Raw genomic sequence first — 20502 nt, 5'->3', positions numbered from 1 at the left:
TCAGCAAACAGTTTTTTATATTGAAAATGACCCTTATTCATTTTCTCACAATGACTCTCTGAGTCACTCTGTGGAAGAAAATGAAGCAAGATGTCGTGTGAATTGTGACTGTTCTGTGGCATTTATGTGATGTTATGTGATGTTATGTGATTGGTCCTGGTTTGGGCTCGGTTTATTTATTCCATGATGTGGAAGGGAACTTCACTTTTTGTGAAGTTAAAGAATTTTTTTCACTGAAGACCCTGAACTCTGTATGTCAGAAGGGAACACATTCTCAACACATCTGTGTTGATTTTCCTTTGAAGACTGGAATTTAATACCTTTTTAAACATGAATGTCCTGGCTTCATGTGTTCCCCTGCCATGTGCTAAAAAAAAACCAACAAACCTACTGTAATAATAGACATTGTAGAAATATTTCCAGCATTTTCAGACCTAGCCAGCTGATAAGTTTAACAACTTTCACTAGTTCTACTTGAGGTAAAACAAAACTCATATAGAGTTATAAAGGACTGCTGGATGCATATCTCTGAAGGAAAATATCTGTAAGTCTGAGTTTTCCTTTTCTGTAGAGTAAATTGTTCAAGCCATTTAACATTGAGAAAACTGTTTGCATTTTGGTGAAAGTGCCTTCAAGCTTTACTCCTTTGGCCTTGTGAACTATTTATTTAGAGATAAAATGAATGAAGCCACTAAATAGTGCAAGAGATAAATGAAATCCAGCTTCCTGTCATCTTTAACCTGTAGACTTTTATCGGTATTCTGTAAGGGTGGCACAAGTCCCACAGTACTAAGAAACTTGGCAGGTTCTGAGGAAAAAAAAAAAAATATCTTTGCAATTTAATAAGAATATTGAGAATGTCTACCTGGCAAGGTAGATCCACTCAAAGATCCACTTTTACATTTAGATTTGTTATTTAGTTTTTTCCATCAAGAAAGAGTGTACCTGCCTTTGGTGGATTGCACCTCATTTCAAATACTCTGAATCAAACCAGCTTCTCCGTAAGTATCCATCTGTGTATTTAGATAGATAGATAGCTAAAACTAAAAGCATTTATCTAAATTTAGATATCTAAATATCTAGAGTCAAACCACTGCAAACAGGACTAGGTAGAGGAGACTGATACTGTGATATGTAGGTGAATATGTAAGTGACCACTTTGTAAAAGGTGACCTGGAACTTGCACTGGTTCATTTCATTAGTGAAGTTTGGGCCCAGCAAGGTGGTGTTGACTGATACGTGCTATCTTATTGAAGTATGTGTGGTTAAGTAGTTCTCTCTAGGCACAAGAGAAAACGAGAGTGTTTCTGGAGAGGAATTGTCTAGGGCAAAGTTGTTTCTACAAAGAGAATCCCTAAACAACAGAGAAAAGTGAAGAAAAGAATCTCTGAACAACAACAAAAAAGGGGAAAAAATCTGAAATTTCTGTTTTCCTGAACTCATACTTTCTTGCAGTTTTGGTACCCTATTCCTTGAGTTAGTAACCCAGCATTAGCTTAAATTATCTCTTTTTCTGTGTGTCTTTATTCTTGTAGCAGTAAAAGTGCAAAATGGACAATATTAGCTCTTCTCTGTCTCAGTTAAAATTCCAGTTCTCTAGTAGAAAATGGGCCAAGACAGCTCTCAGAGATTTTACGTTCTCCCCTAAAAAAGCTTTCTGAAACCTTGAATTATACTTGCCAAAGTGAATAGAGTTATTGGATTGTATCTCTTTTAATATTTTCTTAATTTGGGAGCCCTTTCTTCTGGAATACAAGGATAAGAGAGCTACAGAAAGGATAGCATGAGCATAACTATATTAGCACATTGTGGTAAATTTTCATGCCCAGCATGAAATCCCTGTTTCCGCATGTTGGAGTAGCTTGGGCTGCTACTGAAGTGAACTCAGAAAAGGTTCAGGGGCTTCTAAAAAAATAAGATCTCCCGAGTGTGTTCGCTTATCTAACTGAATATTTCAGTAGACCCAATGCAATTATTAATCAGAGCAGGACTGGCACAGAATATGTGAGTAGTCCCACTTTCTTTGCTATGTTTACAAAACTGCCCAAAACCCATTAAATAAACTTTTCCCTAAAACAATCAGTTTCATAACTTCCTGTAACCTTCAGCACTAACCTTTTTTAGATACTTGTGAAATTAGATCTCCTGAGCCTTCCATGATGTCATCAGAAATGTGTAATGCATTAGCATTGTATTTGTTTAACCACATAAATACAGGCAAGCAGATTTATTCATTTTAGCCCTTGGTAACAGCAGTCTTCCAGAGTGCTCTTCTCCCCATTAAGTTTTTCTAAAGACACTGTTGATTTTTTTCTAAATCTAAGTGGCAAAGAACAGTGTCCCAGGCATATAATTTTAGAGTACCTTCTTCCCTTATGACTCATTACTGCTGAAATCAACACAACTTGGGATGTGCTCAGGAACTTCAGTACCTCTTTAATGTTTTCAAATAGTAACATCTGTGCATGTTTATGACTTCATGCTCTGCCTTAGCATTAGTCTTGGCCAATGTTTCTGGCTGTTAAATGGTTCTACTTTTAGAGAGTAAGGTCCCTGTGCATTGCAAGAAGCAAGAGAATTAATATTATTGAATATTTCATTGAGCAGAACAGCAGCAATGTTGCAGAAACAGACCTGCTTTTACCAGAACCATACAGGTTTGTTTAGAACTTGCACCGTATATGACCAAACCCTTCCTTTCACGTTCTACCTTTACTTAGAGGCAATAGTTCTTCTGGATTCGAACACCTCTGGATCTTCTTGCAGACCTACTTCAGCTTGCCATCTACCATGATGGCTGGCTGAGGGGAGAAGAGATACAGAGGGGGAGAAGAGACAGAGGTGAAGAACAGGCTGGCTTGAAGATAGATAGTGAGAAAAGGAGAGAGCAGACCTCAGGGAACAGTAGTGACTTAAACCACCCCTCCTTTAGGAGATGGCTGAAAAGGAATCTAGCAGTGGAAGCCTGCAACTGTTCTTGCTTGTACTTAATGCAAATATGTTTTTGTATAGAAGCTATATAAGAGAAATATCTTAAAGAACAATTACACGTAATCGTGATGGAAATTTTGTCATCACCTGACGCTATATCTTGTGTATTAATATCGGAATGGCTGATCTTTGAACAAAAAACAGAACTTGCAAATTGTCAGACATGAATCTGCAGTCTGGCAGGACTGCTGGTTTTGGTACTCCAGACAAAGGGCAATTATACTAGATCGATTTTTGGAATGCTTTCAGGATAATTATCTGTGCCTGACTGTACTCCATCACTATCTTGCTCTACATCTTTATATAGTATATTCAAAGTTTTGTGGCATCTAGATATAGCAAATAAATGATCCATCTTTCAAAGCTCAAAGTGCTAATAAAGCTGTGAAGTATGAAATGAAAGTGCCAAAATGTGAGAGAGATGTTGCAAACTTGCATGCAAAGAGGAAAGACAATAGCAACTGGAAAAGCCATGGGATTAATACTAATATTAAGTCTTCTCATAAGAGATGTGTACCTGGCATTCAGAACAGTAGTGTACTGCATGCTGGGGAAGTTACAGGTGTCCTGTAAAGTCTTTCCATGTACTTGATGATACATAAAGAAATCTTGAAAGGTTTATGCCAAAGGGAGAATTTTTCTGCTTGGTTTCTACATTTGAAATGCATATTCTCCAAGGAAAATTCTCTGTTGATTGAGGAGCTAATGACATGTTGATAATCACAAGAATAAAGAGACTGAAAGTTGTACAGCTTAGAGGAGAATGGGTTTAGGGTCATTCTGTTTAAAACAGAGTTTGCAAAAATTCATAACACAAAACTGAGTAAATATCCAAAATAAAGAGAAGACCAAAAATATGCAGCCTGCCTAACTCCCCCTGTGGAATATGTGAATTTACTTATGGCACTGAAACTGAAAAAAACTTCCACCTGTGTTAAATCAACATGTACACATTTTAAATGCAAAAAAGGAATGGTCTTTGAGTTCAAAGTGATATATGATGAAGTGCAATATAAATCAGGGGAAACTTTATATTCCTAACAGATACAAATCAAGACAGCAGCACTGCTACTCTGGGTTTGGCACTCCATCTACTAGAGATACATGCTTTGGTGGTATTTTTTCTGTCTGATACTTGAGCGTGTTAAGGCTCTTACTGGTTGAAAGTTGCATGCGCTGCATGGCATCTGCTGCAGCGAGGCGAGAGGAGTTCACAGGATGAGTCTGAATCGACTGACTTCTGAATCCCCCTATATTATTCTCAAATTACAGTTCAGGCTTGTATTCCACTTTGTTTTACTGAAATTAAGGGATTTCATTTGTTTTCATCCCAGTGTTTTGTTTCTCTCTGAAAAGCATGAGTGTTAGCAAGAGAGAGAATTAAATAATGATTTGTTTGCCAGTGTGCTGAACTGGCATGGTGGGGCTTGGAGGAATGAGCATCTTCAGTTCTACCTCTCCCACAGTGTACTGTCATATGATCACGTGGGTACTAAAAGAAACAAAAAGCTTCCAGATTCATCTGTCTGTGTGTGTGAACACAGCACAAAATATAAAACACTTTTAAAAATTAGAAATGTTGATTTGGGGAAGCAAATAGGACGTAAATACAGAGGGAATATTTTTATTGTTTAAGGAAAGCTTCTGAAGGGAGCAAGGGGAAAGAAACGGTCCTTATAGTGTAAATATTTGAAGGCTATAGAATGTTTTTGCTATCTTTGGTCCTTCTAAAGCAATTGCTGTATGTGTACATTCCTAGTAAGATCTTTTCTAAAGCAATTTTTATGCTTAAAAGTGGTTTAGTTTTCTCCGTGCTTGTGAATATGAAGCAGAGCTTTGTGGAGTGTGTGGTCCACTTGCATAATGGTTTGGAGTCCAAAATTAAATGCAGAGTGACATCGGAGAAGATGTCTGTTTGCAGTATGTGCATATGTTTGTAGTTTTCCTGAGAAGTTTCTCATACTCTTGCAGAAAAACATGATGACTTGGTGTCTCTCTTGAGCTGGCTGTGCTTATATGTATAGAAAAAAATATATTTTAAATCTTTGTTTTATCACTTGCCTTTTTCATAGAGAGAATAAGTGTAACTGAGTTGTTGTCCAGGATTGACTCTGTGAGTAGAGCTATGGAGAATGAGAAAAAGGACAACTTCTCATCTCTCAGGTAAGACCTGGGATAATTGACTGGACTATTAATTGTTTTTTCTCTCAAAGCCAAATAAGAAGTTGACTCTGCCTTTTTACAGGTTATATGTTATATTTACTGTAAATTTCTTACTGTAAATTCTTTGAGAAACTATAAAGTTCTACAAAATCTAGGAGTAAAAGTTCTATTTGCTTGTTTACATTTTATTTTTATGTATTGCCTCTTCAATATATAGATTAGTTCCAAATTATCACTGAAAAATGCAGGATGAGCTGTCTTTCCAATGATATACTGTAAAGACTTTAGTTCTTACAGCAGGAAGAACTGAACCTTCCTTTTTATATGTATAAACTTACTAGTTGAAACTCCTGATTTTTTTGCTGTTGATTGTAGTGGTCAAGCGTATATTTACATCCTGTAATCTCTGGTCAGGCCCTATACCTAAACTAAAATACTACTGAAATGTGGTAAAACGCTACTGAAATGTCCATTTAAAAAAAAAAAAAAAGCACTTACATAATTTTTAGAGTACCTACTTTGCCTTTTTAAAACATCAGTTATGCAATAACCTACCATATCTACAAAAAGAACAAGATATTTGGTTGCCTTGACCTAAGCAAGGTGGTGATCACTTACAGCAGCTGAAGATCTGACCCAGTTCTGCTCCCAAAAATCAGCTTTTCCCTTTGTTCTGTTCCGAACAGTATGGCATAATCATTCTGCGGCACATTTCTCCCTTGTGGTGGCACCACCTCTTGTGAATCTGCATAGACCTGGGCTGCGCAGCTCTTGACTCTTTTGGTAAGTATTTACTCATGGCTGCAGCCCATGTGCTCTGATGAGACTATGTGTATGCACACACACCCACCCACCAACATGAGTAATGGGGCACACTCTAACCCCTTATGGATATTTCGTTGCAGTCTTGGATGATACTTTGTGAGCTGAATCTTCCTAAAAGTTGCTTTACGCTTTTGATAATTTTAAAGATTTCTCAAACATCCTTATTACCATTTCAAACACCTTTCTAATAATGCCTCAAAACTGTTGAAAAAAACTTCCGTTTATCATTTGAATTCTAGCACTTTAAGGAACATTCTTAGTGAACATTTTCAATTTCAATTTGAGATTAAAATATTGGTAGGAGAATATAGAGATCTAAGTGTGTAGTTTTAGAGACTTAGCATTTATCTGTTTAGCAAGGTAATTATATTCATCTTGTGTGAGCACGATGAAGTGGCTGCTCACAGAAAACAGTTTAACTGTATCAGTGAGCTTTGGCTGCCTCTTTCCACATATCCTCAAAGGAAGACAAAATTATAGCTTATGAAAGACCTTTCATTTGCTGCTTCTTCCATCCAAAAAGAACAAACCTTAATATGTTTACTAAAATGCTTATCTGATGATTATGAAGGGTTTCCACTGTTTAGTATCCCCTCTCCATCCCCTAATTCTTGTGCACACCTAAATAGAAAAGAGAAGTGGAGTCGTAATGAGGGGAGGAAGTAGAGAGTAACAAACTAAGATGACCACTATAAAGCAGAAAATACAGGGGGGGAGGATGGCTATGTGCAAGTGGATTTTGCATTGAGGTCTATAATCCTGAATTTTTGGGTTTCTTTTTTGATTACTTTGAGTTTACCTGCACCTTGTGACAACATTTTCCAGACACAGTTTCCAGCCCTGTTTACTGGAAATCCTTGTGTTGTGCCTGTTGCAATCTCCCACATCTGTGGTTGCGTTTGCACTTTCTTATTTGTTTTCTAAACGAAGATAGTAACATGAACACATTGCCTAGCTACTTCAAGGGCACACGCACATCCACTGCAATTGTATGTATCTGTTGAAGTGCATAGACCAGACTGAAAATAAAATTGATAGTGGTCCACCATTATCAGTAGTACATGAACATGAACCCTAAACTCAAAATCAATGGAAAATCCTATTCAGAATTTCTTTTGTCTTCTCTTACATCAGGCTCTTAAGATTCTTCAGGAATTCCAGGAAAGCTCATTTAATCTCCCCAAATTCTCGTGAATTTATGTAAGGTTCCAGGGGTGATGCTCCCAAGGAAAAATAAAGTATAGCTGTACTTGTGATTTCATCTTGTGTGGCTTTCAGTGTAACCTCTTTTCAGCCTAAATATCTCATGTAACCTTTCCTTCACACTTGGAATTCCCAAACAACTTTAGATCAGCCTCCTGATCACTCCTGGAGTACATTATAAAAGAACATGAGAGATTTAAATCTAAGGCATACAATCTGGATTTTGGGTTTGGAAAGTGTAACATATCTCAGTAATAAAGCAGAACTGGGCACTATGCTTCTGGATGATACCTGTTCTTGGTGGGTGTCACAAGGTATTGGGGTAAGTAAAAGGTTAAATACCTTTAACACTGATGAAATCTGATAAGCCTCTAGTAACTTTCTATGCATATTGTATCCTACATCTTCATGAATATGAATTTGGCTATTAAATAAAATAGGAAAATAAATTGCATTCTTTACAAGATGGCATACTTGAATACTAAACTCAATTACATACCTGAGTTGTGATAGTGCTTTCCTTTCCATGAATTTCCTGTTGATCTTTTGATAATATCTGGATCCTTGTGACCATGTTTGCACAGCACATGTGGAAAAAAGTGCTCAAGTTTTAAAAGCACTTTGTGTTACTGTTGACTATGGCAATTTTTGATAGCCTTATTTCCAAGCCAGAGCTGAAACTGAGCTGTGCAAATCCTATGGAGGCTCCTGTGGCTCTTAGTTATTTCACAACAGCTCTAGAAACTGGCCATGGGAACAAACTCGTTCCCTGGGATGAGTATATTTTATGCATCCAGCTTTATGCAGAATTAACCATAGTTAAGCAGCTAGGTTAAAATACATTAGATAAACTTATTTCTGTTAATGTAATGTATTTATATATTTAATGGAGCCCAAAAGCACAATCTCCATGACTGAATAAAAATTCAGCAAATATGTGACTGGTACTCATGAACAGTGAGTAGTTTTCAGTAATTGATTTTTCAGATAGAATATACTTTATTTCTGAAAATTACCCACCATGACAGCTACACACGACATTGTTTTAATGGTAAAATAAATGAAACATCTGGAACTGACAGAATTACTCCACAGAGCAGCCCGTGAACAGATGAGCAGACAGATTGGCATGACTATGAAGAAGCAAAAGCCAGACCAGCCTGCTCCCACCCATCCAAAAAAGAATGAAGCTTCACAGAAGTCATTCTCCTTGTCTCACTGACACCTACTATTCACATAACACCTACAGCATCTCTGTAGGCAATGCCACTTGCCCAGTCTTCTTTACCAATATGGACAAATTTGTGTTTTGCAGTGCTACCACAGAAGATATTTGTTTACTTGCATTCTTTGACTTCCATACCCACAATACTAACATGAGTGGCAGCTAATTACAGTCACAATGAGAGAAGCCATTCTGCGAAGAACTAGAACGAAGCCATCGATTTATTTCCTATTATCACAAAGCAGTTTTTAGATTGTAATGACTTTAAGCACATCTAATAAGAGCAACTGATTTAGAAATTAAAGACTCTAGCATTAAAAAGTCCCCAGCCCAAAAGCTAGTGTTTATTCACATGGTTAATTTTCACTTTTAAGTGTTTAAAAACATATTTTGAAGTGATGTTTTATACAGTATGAGACTTTAGCTCACAATGTAAGCTTGTAGAGATAGAGAAAAGATAAATTTTTGCTTTGTTTTTATTTTTTTTAAAGCAGATCCTTGGATTTACCCTGTTGCTTCTCCTAGACCATATGGTATTCCTGGGTTTCAGATCACACGCAAAGGTAAAGAGGAGTAAATTCTGTTCTGGTACAGAGAGTAGATACAATCTGATTAACCTATACCAAGTGTTAGAAAAGAAAAGTTATCTTGAGTTTTTGGAGGCAGAGGTATTTTTTTTAAAAATTCATCATGTCGGGTGTATTCTTTCTAATGTTCTGCAAAACTTCAAAAGGTTTGCAACGTTGATGCTAGACAAATTATTTTTTTTTTTTTAATTTCAGGCTTTTTTGTAAATCCATGTATCTCAGGGACAACACTCCGTATTTATCTCCTAATCTCCTCCTACTGAATAGACTTTGCTAGCTTACTTGAAACCTTTATGCTCTGTCCTTCAAACTCAAAGTGAAAGGTGTCTGTTTTCCTGTGAGCTATTACACATATTTCTTTGTATACACGAGCATGTGCCAAGAACTTGGCTGACTAACAGTGCTATGGTCAAGTCCCATTGTGCCCCCTCCTGTCTTGAGCATTCTAGCATGCATCAAACCCTGTCCAAACCTCACTTGGATACTTGGGCACCTAAGCACTGTCAATCCAAACAACAGTCAAATGGCCTGGCCACAGCCTGTCCCCCAGGCATTTAGATATTGTCTTGAAAGGTTGGCTGCTGGTTTTCCCATCAGTCAGGTTTCCCCGTCAGGCCACTTGGGTGTAGCTCTGGTCTGTGATCCTGAGACCTAACACCTGTTTCTATCTGCTTCAGCCTTGGTTCTTGATCCTGACTCTTGGATATGTATCTCTCTGTCCTGCCTCCTGTCCCAGCTTGTTCCTGCTGCCAAACAGCCAGCCTAATTCTGCTCAGGCCTTCTTTGTTTGACACCTCCATTTTGCAGGATGGATCTCGTAACCCTCAGCTGAGTCTTCCCTCTGCCAGCATTGACTGCTTGCATCCTGACTTTAGCTTGTATGAGCTTTTCACTGGCCTAAGCTGCTGTAGTATGAGGGCCAGCTGAGATCTCTATTCCTCGGTGGAAACTCACTAAAAATAATGTGACTGAAATGAGATCTGCAGTAAAAGCTCTTGATGCAAAATTGGAGACTTAATGCTTTTGAGACCTAAGGAGCTTACTCAGTTCCGTCTCTTTCAGTCAAAGGGCACTGAGAAATAGATAAAAAGATTCTGACTCTTGTGAAAATAAGACACTTATCTGACCTGAGTTTTCCTTGATAAACAGAAACAATAACAAAAATGGTTTTGCCATAAATGCTTCTCGGGGCTTTCACAGACTTAACTGGGCTCTGAATCATGATAGTCACTAAACATTTTCTTAATCTACTGCACTTAAAAGTCCCCAGGTAGGCTGTTGCTAGCAGCAAAATGATCTGTCTGCTCTTATCTTCCCTTTTTCTCTGCACTCTACAATCTTGGTTATAAGGAAATGTAAGAATATGAAAAGCCAATGGATTCTGAAACAATCAGGTATTGAGAATGAGTTAACATCCGTTCTGTCTTCCAATGCCTTCTGTTTAGGTCTCTTACACATTTCAAAATCTAAATTTTCATGCAAGCAGACAAAAAAGAACTGATTTAAGCTACTATCAATAGGATACTGCTGTCTCAATGAACGGGAATGTTTAGACTATATCCACAATGTGGTTTTGCAAATATTGTTTAAAAAGGCAAAGAAAGGCTCTGAAAACCTTTATTTGATTGTTCTTTAGGATTAAATTGCAGCATGACAACTTGCCTTAAACTGACTCAGCGGCAGCCTATAGCTGTCCACCCCCAGATCAGATCAGGCAGGGAGCTAGCTCTCAATTACAGTCTGTGCTTTGGTCCTCCATTCATTACAAGGAGGAAGCAATCTGTTACAGTCTATTCAGCACAGGATTACTTTTCCTTCCTAGCTGGTCCAGATCTGCTGGCCAACAAGGCTGGATATCCAGCTCCCACCACTCATGCTATGCACATCGCTGCGTGCGATGAAGAGTAGAAACCTCTGTGGAGTCACTGAGAGAGCTGGGATGCTATTCAGCGGAACAGAAAAACGTGAGACAATCTTGCAGAAAATTATAACCATCCTTTTTAAAGGACATAGTGGTCTTTACTTTGTGATAGTCTCCTGTTTGGGTCTGTTAGTCAGAAACATATACTCTGGTTCTTTGAGCTGATATATGTGAGCAAGGACTACATGTGTGCAAATTCTCCTGTGTGAATGTAGGCAGATTAGATTGCAGTGCTGGAGTCATGAATGAAAAAAGAGAGGAACATAATTTGACAGCATATTTTAAAACAAAATAACCGATTATTTTATTGGTACTACCTGTACATTTGTACTAGAGGTAAAGAAAGTTGAAGCTGAGCATCAGCTCAGCTGTGAGATGATGTTTGTTACACATCTTTATAAAAAAGCCTTGTAATTATATCCTCGCAATATCTGCAAAAATGTTGATTTTAAAGAAGTTGTTTTAAAAAATCTGCTATTTAATAGTTTTAAAGCTTTTAAGTCCATGCATTTGTAAAAACATGTTTTGGGTTTTCTTTTTAATAGACTAAAAGAACACAAACTGCAGATTATCCCTCTTTTTGAGATAAAAGTGATTCTTTCCTTAGGCTTAGTGGATTTTATCATTAAGAGCTAGGAACTGATAAATAATGGTGAAAATGGCTAAGAATATGCAAAAAAAATAAGTTTTCTAATAATCTAGTCAATGGTTAGTACCAATATTCCTCAAACCATATTCAAGCAACTGTCAAACTAGCTGAATACCTGAGTCTTCAGTAAAAAACCAGTAAATTATGTGATTAAAAATGTCAGGATTGATTCTAAAATGTTCTTAGCAAGCGACATTCGTCCAGCTGTCTTGTAAAGAGGACCAGAGCTTTCTCCATATCTCCTGGGAGCAAAAACTGACTAATTGTAAAAAAAACCTGTAAACGTTTGTACAGATTTAGTTGTATTCCTTTGAGTCTAAACTGCATATTAAATTATGAATATTGTCATTCCTCTTGTAGGAGAGGCTTGATACACTGTTAAAAAAGCTAAATAATTAATTCAATTAAAAATATGAGGCAAGAGCTTTAAGATTGTAGGCAAACACTAATTCTTGTACGTTAACATCAGTGTTTGTGTGTATATCATTAGGCATACATAAAAATACATATGAACTCCTAAGATCTACCGATCCACTTTTCTTACAGGTACAGCGAAGTGGATACTGATGCTTTGGTGTTAGTACAGAATGGATATGATCTTTTTATTTGTTAATGCCAAATAATTAGCAACCTGCCTTTTTTGAAACATTAATAACAAGAAGAATAACTCTCACTAATGTTCTGTGAGCTTATTAACATAGCTCCTTACAGTATTTCCATGACCCTCTTAAGGTTCATACTACCATCTTGCATGATGGAGAGGAAAGACATTTTTGTCAGTGTTTCTTGCTGTCCGTCTTCCTCCAGGACCCTGGAGAGACATTCCACAAGAGCAGAAGTGGGCACGTGAGAGAGACTGAGGGAAGAGGAGTAGAAGTGCTTTTGCTGTCTTCTAACGACCTTTGTTGAATAAAGTTCACATGAGTAACAGGACACAGAGGAGCTAGAGGGGTTTAAGGTAGTGTAAACTGTGGAATAGCCCTGATTCTTTTTTTTTCTGGTAGTCCACTGTGGCCTGCAAGAGCCTAAGGGGCTTGCAGGTTGACCTGGAGCCTGTTTTTCACTCCTCCTCCTCTCAGCAAAAGTGTGAAATCTTCTCAACAGAACTTTGAGGTGGTTTTTTCTCTTTATTTGCTGCTATAAGTTATTCCTCATATAAAGGTGATAGAATGCAGAATATTTCTCTTTCAATGAGCTAGATAGCTAAAGATGTGAGTTAAATCAAGGGTCTAGCTTATCTCTATCAGCCAAAAACAATCCAAGCCAAAGGAGCTGATGACAAATATGTGAGAAATCAAACATATTTGATGATAAGGAAATAATGCCAGAAACCTTGCATTGACTTGGTTCATCCTTATTCATGAACAGAGATGAGTCACAATCAGGCACTGGCTTGAACTTAGTTCAGCTTTTTCATTCTGTTGCCCACCTCTATTTCTGTCATATGGAATAATGATTTTCTTGCAGAATACAAGAAGGCAAGTTGGAATTCAGTTTTTGTCTAGTAGGCTGCTTTGGGGGTTTTTGGTTGGTTGTTTTTTTTTTTTTTTTTTTTTTGTTTAAAGATGCATATGCTCAGCAAAGAAAACTTCAGCTTCAGTAGCTGAAGTTCCTCTAAGTAGCTGAAAACAGAGCTTCATAACAGAAAAGCATTGACGAATTTTGATGGGAAGGGCTGGTAACAGCGTTCATGTTGCCCATTTATGCAAAAGCATGATCAAGGAAGGACTCACTGAACACATTATCAGCAGTCTCAATGTTGAGTGAGGTGCTTCAAATAAGCCATCTGATTTATACTTTGAAAAAATTATGCTATGATTGAAACACTTGCAAGACCACCCATCTTTTATGGTTGGACCTACTCAGTAAGGTAATTCTGCTCTCTCCAGAATGGCTCACCCTGGCCAACAAAGCCTGATTCAGATTCTTCACCTTTTTTTTAAATGAGCTGAAATAGTGTGCTTTTTCCAAGTCACTGTTAGTATATACATTTTCATAGATAGGCTATGACAGATCTGATACTGGAAAGAAAATAGAATCCCAGAAACCATGTATCTATAAATTTTTGCCAAACCCATGTTTTCTACAGATAGGTCCTATATGAAAAAATACATTACTATTAGCATTTCTGAATGCCCTGATGAAAATTAACTTTTAAAATGAAAGTCAGTTTTCCTCCCCTGACTTAACAGATGATGCTAATAAGAAATCTGTTTTCTGAATTAAAGACTTGGTGCAATAGAGGCCAGAAACTGAAAGGCCAAGTGTTGGATGGTACTGCTTTATCTATTACAGCTGAATAGTTTTGAAAATCTGATCTTCAGAGCTGAAGGACTGCCAAAAGCTGGAGGCCTTAATACGTTGCTAAGGCTCACTACTAAATAGGGGCTGCAGAATCACACTCTCTCTTGAGTTTGCTCAGTGTGAAAACATCTGCACACCCTTTTTTCTCTATAAAGGGACATTGTCTGGTTGCTGAGCTTCAGCAGAAGCATAAGTCTAGCTCTAATTCCCTTTTGTGTCACCATTTTAGGGGATCTGTAGTCAATCACACCTGGGTAGAATGGAAAAAAATCAAGGCTGGGATTCAATTTGAGTCCTCAATATAAATGGGTTTTTAAGAAATAATCAAATTACTCCTGTCTGCCTCAGGCACATTTACCTAATTTTTTTCTTATTGTATAAGAGAAATGGCCAATTTTTCTGTCAAAAAGAAAAAAATAGTGTCAGATGAAGAGATGTTATCTTTTTTAGATTCCAGTGTAACTGGTTTTCAATTATGTGCTTCTGAAATGGTGGGGCTATTGGTAATTAACACTATTACAAGTGTAATTTCAAACCATCTAGCACAATTTGTGAGGGTTATGTTTTATGATGGCTCACTTCCATCTTACAACAGGAAACTCTGGAACTGATTATTTTTCTTGCTTGATTCATCACAGTTCATGGTCATACATCTATCAGAAAAAACCATACTTGTTTAACAACATAAAGATACACAACTGATGGGGCTTTTTCATGGGAAAGACTGTAAAACGTTTCAGTTCGTAAAGGACAGGGATAGCTGGAAATAAGGTTTGCAGGAAGGAAAGGAGAAGAAAGAGCTATAGCACTGCAAATAAACAGTGCATTTTCAAATACGGCTTGAATCATAAAATAAAAAAGGTGAGGAGATTTCACTTTCTAAGACAGGAAAACAATTTGACCTTTATGAAAGATATTCACGCTACATATTGCTCAGGCCCTTTGATGCTTTGTTGATAAAATCAAAAGCTGTTTAGAGCAAGTTAGAGTTAGCTTGATTTTGAAGCAATTGAAAAAATGAGAACAGTTTGCAGCAGTGATAAAACAGACTTTTGCTCTCCCAACCAAGGCCATAGTTGTTTGAACTACGGTCTTTATTCTTTCCTCTGTTTCTTCTGACCCAGTATTATTTCTTCTTCATCTTGTAGTTTTGCATTACAGTTCAACAGAAAAGCTTCACTGAATGGAATAGGGTTTATTTGGGACTACAGTTTTGTACATATTTCTAAAGGGATTTGTAGGCAATCTTTATGAGTGCTGCTATATTTTTAGTAGTCCTCTCACTTGCCTATTAAATACAGGGCTGAACAATAGTAATTACTGCACAAATACCAAGGTCCCAAAGTAGTACCATTCACTTCAACGAAGAGCTGCTGTGAAAGCACATTTGAAAAATAACCCATGGTGACAAGAGATGGGGAGAAGGGAAAGAAACTGCAGTTCAAAGGGCTTTTTCTGAGGGAGCATAATTCATTCGTGTGTATACAAGATTCTTTTCCCCGTTGTTTGCGTTTTTGCTACAATAAAATAGGCCCATGGAAGTGCCTTGTGGGCAGAAAGTGAGTTCTGTAATGAAAAGGTTTATATGACTGAAGTAAAGAAAGGCCGTGAAACAGGGTATCACCGGGAGGCTGGAAATGAGCTGGATCAGCTAGGAGGGGATCAGCTATACAAGGAGTTGAAGGGAGAAGATTAACTGTGGGATCAGACTTAGAGAGTAGCAGGGGGCAACAAAAGACCTGCAAGGTGTAGCAGGAGAGGTGTCAAGGAGTGTCAGTGAAGACACAGTATCCTTTCTGAACTGGAAATTTTAGGGTCGTCTTCTATGAGTGTCCCTGTGCCAGCATAATGCCAGTGAGAGAGCCCCGAGGTATTCAGGTGCGTGCTGGTTTAACTTCTATTTTGTCTGAAAATCCAATATTGCTTTGGTGAAGATGAGCTGTTGTAGCAGCATAATATTTTCATTATTTGCAAGCACTAGTGGTACACTGCAATGGAAAACTCTATATTCATTTATTTTTTCAGGTTATGTTTCTGCTCTTTCAAGACCCTGCACACTAAGAACTCTTGATTTTATTAAGATTTTCCCTCTTTTAAAAATGAAAGTTTTTTTGAGAAAGTATCAGGCTTTTAAGGATTTATTTTGTTTTTTGCCAAAAAATACATCTTTCTTATCCCCTTAAGTTTTTTCTACGTTTATGGAGCTCGCAGTCTTTTTCTCTTAGATTAAGAGATTATCTTCTCTTCACTAAAAGGAATTAGTGAAGGAAGTCAGGAAAGAGAAAAATGCATGTTTCCTTTTGTCCCAAAATCTTAAGAATATAGAAGATAGGACATTTGACATTGTTTTCACTCATTCTAGCATTTCACATTTTGTCTTTCTTTCATACATTATATGCTCCAGATCTCAAACAAACTTTTGTGTACATGCTTATACCGTCTCGAGACAGGTCCATTGCTTGGTTCAGTAGACCACGTCACCATTGAACTCTGGCATTAGGGAAAAAAAAAAAAAAAAGAAAAAGGTCAGTGGCTTTGCTCATATTTCCTTTTAAACAGGATAGGTTTGTAGATCTGCCTCACCCCATGTTTAACCACTGAAGTAAAATTAATCACAAAAAAAAACCCCAACCCAAAAAACCTCCAGGCTTGTCAAAAATGCTGTCTGCAAATGCTATATGGGAACCCTATTTATAACTAGATTTCTGCCATTCGGGTTGAAGACTCCATTCTCTTCCCTGGTGAGGTGTGGGTGTGCTAACCAAGCAGCTGAACTGGGTGAATGATACTCTGATAGTACAGGCACTTGGAAGAGATTTCAAGATTTCTAATGCACAAAAATAAAGCTGATGAGACCGTCATGACATAAACATTTAATATTCTTCTTAACACAAGCAGGAAATGAGACCATATTTCAGATGTATTTCTTGAATTACTGTGGTTTTCTAAGTGCCCTTGAAATGTGTTGCATGTAAACAAACCTATCCTCTGGGTTGGATAATCAGACTAACACATGCATTCTTGATTCTTCAAAGTGATTGCTTTACTTGCCAATATCAAATTCAGTTCTAACGCCTAGGAAAGGTTTAGGGACAGACGGTTTCAACATATCTTCTGGGGTTTTTTGACCAAAATGTAAAACACAGTCTGAATTGTTTATGATTTGAAACATGCTTAGAAAAACACACGACTTTAATTGAGGGTAAACGTATTATAATTCTAGTATGGGCCCGCTCAGTTGCAGTATATACCAGCTTTACCACAGGATATTTTATCGGGGTTTGTGCTAAGCAGAGAGCACCACAATAGAAGTTCAGTTTACAGACAGCATGCTTATTTCAAGTATTTCACGCTTGTAGATATTTTCAACATGAGCTGGCAAAACCACTTTACATAAAATGTGCAACAATGCAACTACCTTTTCTAAACGAAACAAGGTTGTTCCGTTTGCTTGTTAAGTCAGCTTTAGCAGTTCTTAGAAATGTCATTTATTAAATGTCAAGCTAATTACTTGTAATATCAACCCTGAAAAGCAAACCTTTGTGGATGCACTTTCAGAAACCTTACTCCTCTCTATTCACAGTCTGCCCGGTACATTTCTAGTAAACAAATTGATGTTTTTCCAAAGATACTGAACTATTTGCTAAATATGTATCTTTGTTTAGAATATAGAAGGATGTTTCATAATTCTTTAATGAAAGGAAATGCAGAATACGTTTTTATTTTAAATAACCAGTTTTTTAAAACGTGGCTGTGATACACAACAAATGAATTCTAGCAAATACCCCATGTCTGGCAGGGACCAATTCCACTTCTGTGGGGTAGCGGGGACTGGTTTTGTTCTTGCTGCTGAACCTGACACCAAAAGTACAATTACTGCTGATTCAATAGCTATTTCTGTACCATGAATCATTACATCTTACACTGGCCACTTGGCACTGGAAATGTGCTACCAGCGGTAACTGCACTACGAGGAAGAGTAACAGACTTTCTTTTGTTGAGAAAAAGAGGTTAGTAGAAAAAACAAATTTCAGTGTTACAAGTGCTTTGTCTGCAATGACATGTAAATCAGTAAAAATGAAATGAAAGTTGTGAATCAGTAGAAATAAAAACTGGACTGAGAATTTCAATACTGTTTAGACTACAAAACCAGAATTCTTGCATTTGAAAACTCTTGACAAACTCTGAAGTAGCCTAAGCAAATATCAGCAAGGGAAAATGAAGATGAGCACTGTCATGGTGTGTTAGTTAAATCTAGGTTACCTATGTAAACATAAAGTAAAATTGCAGCAGTCCAAAGGAGCTAGTGTAGGGTGAAAGTTGAGAGTAGAAGTGACAAAGGTTGAAGCTTGGAGATGAAAGAGCTTGGGAATAGAAACAGTGATTTTTGCATTGGTAGCTGCTGTACCTACACATGGGCACGGGTAGTTCCCGTTCTGGAAAGTTTGCATTCTGCATGTCAAAAAAGGCAAGTAAAATTAATGTAGTCACAAAATAGACCAAAACTGAGGCTAAAAAAGTCAGACTTCAGTAACGTTTTGGCATGTCAAAATGCAGTCTGAGCACTCGATATTTTAGGAAAACCCATCAGTTTTTAATTGTTCTATTGAGCCGTATGGGAGTTGAGGTCTTAGATTGCTCAAAATTCCATTAGACAGATAACTAAGTTTTTGTATACTTTTAAAGTTTGCTCCAAACAAATCATGTTGTCAAGGAAAAAAGTCAATCAACAAATATTTTCAGATGAAGTTTTGAAAACAAAAATAGTTCCTAACAAAGTAATTTATTAGCATGATATTATATCTTTAAATCTTATGAGTTTCTAATGAGATCTTGAATGCTCTTATATATTATCTGAGAATTGCAAAGACAACATAATGAACTATGTTCATTCTGGAATATTTAAATACTTTCTTGCTGCACTGAAGTTGGACTTTTAATTCTTATATATGTATATAATCTCTTACTATACATACACATAAATATACATAAAACATTTACATAAACTTATATAAAAGTTGCATAAAAATATCCTAATGCTATTACAGCCTCAGCCACTGGAGACGTACAGAAAATACTTATTTCTTGTTATGCGACTTCATTTAAAATAAATGTAACGGAAGTCGCGATGTAGACAGGGAGTGCAGTCTGCTATTTTAGTGCTCTGATGAGCCACAGTCTTATTTCTGCTATCCTGGTGGTGTAAAAGACATGAAAGTGGATACAAACTTCAACCTCATACGTTCTATGACTGCTTTATATTTCTAGATCCTGGCCGCTATTTTTCCTGTTCACTGTTTCAAAGCACTCGTAGACTGACTTTATATATAAAATTGAAATGCTTTGAATTAATTCTCTAACACAGTTATTAAACTACCCCCCCCTTTAAATTATACATATAAACTATGAACTGCTAATTCTATATTCTAGCTAATAATCGCTTGTAAGTACTATAGATTAAAAATGAGTGTCCTATTTAAAAAGGCATTAGCTAGCTGTGAATTTTCATCAACTCCTCCTCTTCCCTCCATGGACTCATTTTTGGAGTGAAATGGTAACTGGGAAAAAAAGTGCTTTTGTGAGAAGCCTGGTTTAAACTCTGGCTTTTCTCACCTATTTGTTGGATCACACAGATGTATCTTTCACAGGATTCCTGCAACAGCTTTTGACTTTAAAAAGGGTCAATGAAGGTTAAAAGCACTCCTGGCTGACCTTACAGAAATGATCTGTATGGGAAAGGGCTAGATAAAAATGCCTGACATCAAAATGGAGCACAATGGGAATTCAGAAGAGAAGTTAATTTGGGGCCTGATAAAGTTCAGTAAGTGTCAGAGAACTTGGGAAGGTATAAAGAATATCAATTTGTTTATTTCTTTTTTAAACTGAATGTTGACTCACTGGTCCCTGGAATTGCAAAGGGATGTAAACTCATTGTTTTTTCCTCACCAATCTTTTTTTTGATATTGCTGATGTTTAAGTTCTCAGGCTCGAAGGTAAATGGTGTTGTGCATAACAGAAAAGCATATTGCCAAGCTGTGGGAATAAACAATCGAAGCAGAGAGCCCCAGTGTGTTGGGATCTCTGAATGTCTCTGCATTAAGGTATTTGCCTGTGATCATTACGTGACTCCTTTATCTTTCATATCTTGGTGTCTCAGACATTTTTCAAATATAATTTCTCTTCATGGAGGAGGGATTAATGCAAATATAGACAATAGGCAACATTCTGCAGTATTTCCTAAATGATTGAGGTTTTTAGAAGTGACTCAAATAACTGAAATTTGCAGTGGATTCTGTTAGGCATTCACAGACAGAAGTTGTAAAATCCATCCCACTAAACAGAAATGTGCTTAACCAAATAAATAAAAGGTGCAAAAGAAAGACATGTATCTTTAAATCCTGTTCTTTCTCCCATGGAGAGGCTTAACTCAACATCATTTAGCTGCATGGTTTCCTAATGCTGTGCGGTGCCTGTGCTATCAAATATAGAACAGAATTTGCTGTGTTTTTTTAAAATATAGTCTAGGAGTTCATTCAGTCCTAAGTAACTTAGTAGTTAGGAAACTCATCTCTCCTGGTAGCAGCCATGAGACTACCATCAGTTCCCTGCAGGAATTAAAATTATGTTATATTAG

General features: G+C 37.1%; 1 protein-coding gene across 1 annotated transcript in view; it reads left to right on the top strand.

The window, feature by feature from the left end:
• IQCM (IQ motif containing M) overlaps positions 1 to 20502 on the top strand; it is a 190660-nt gene that overhangs the window by 86631 nt on the left and 83527 nt on the right. Inside the window, 3 exon segments of the mRNA XM_059826739.1 lie at positions 5064 to 5154; positions 8899 to 8920; positions 8922 to 8970. Of these exon segments, the coding sequence (XP_059682722.1) occupies positions 5064 to 5154; positions 8899 to 8920; positions 8922 to 8970 (162 nt within the window).

This window comes from Gavia stellata, chromosome 19 (genome assembly GCF_030936135.1).
Source record: "Gavia stellata isolate bGavSte3 chromosome 19, bGavSte3.hap2, whole genome shotgun sequence".
NCBI lineage: Eukaryota > Metazoa > Chordata > Aves > Gaviiformes > Gaviidae > Gavia > Gavia stellata.
This window is presented reverse-complemented; position numbering and strand designations above follow the sequence as displayed.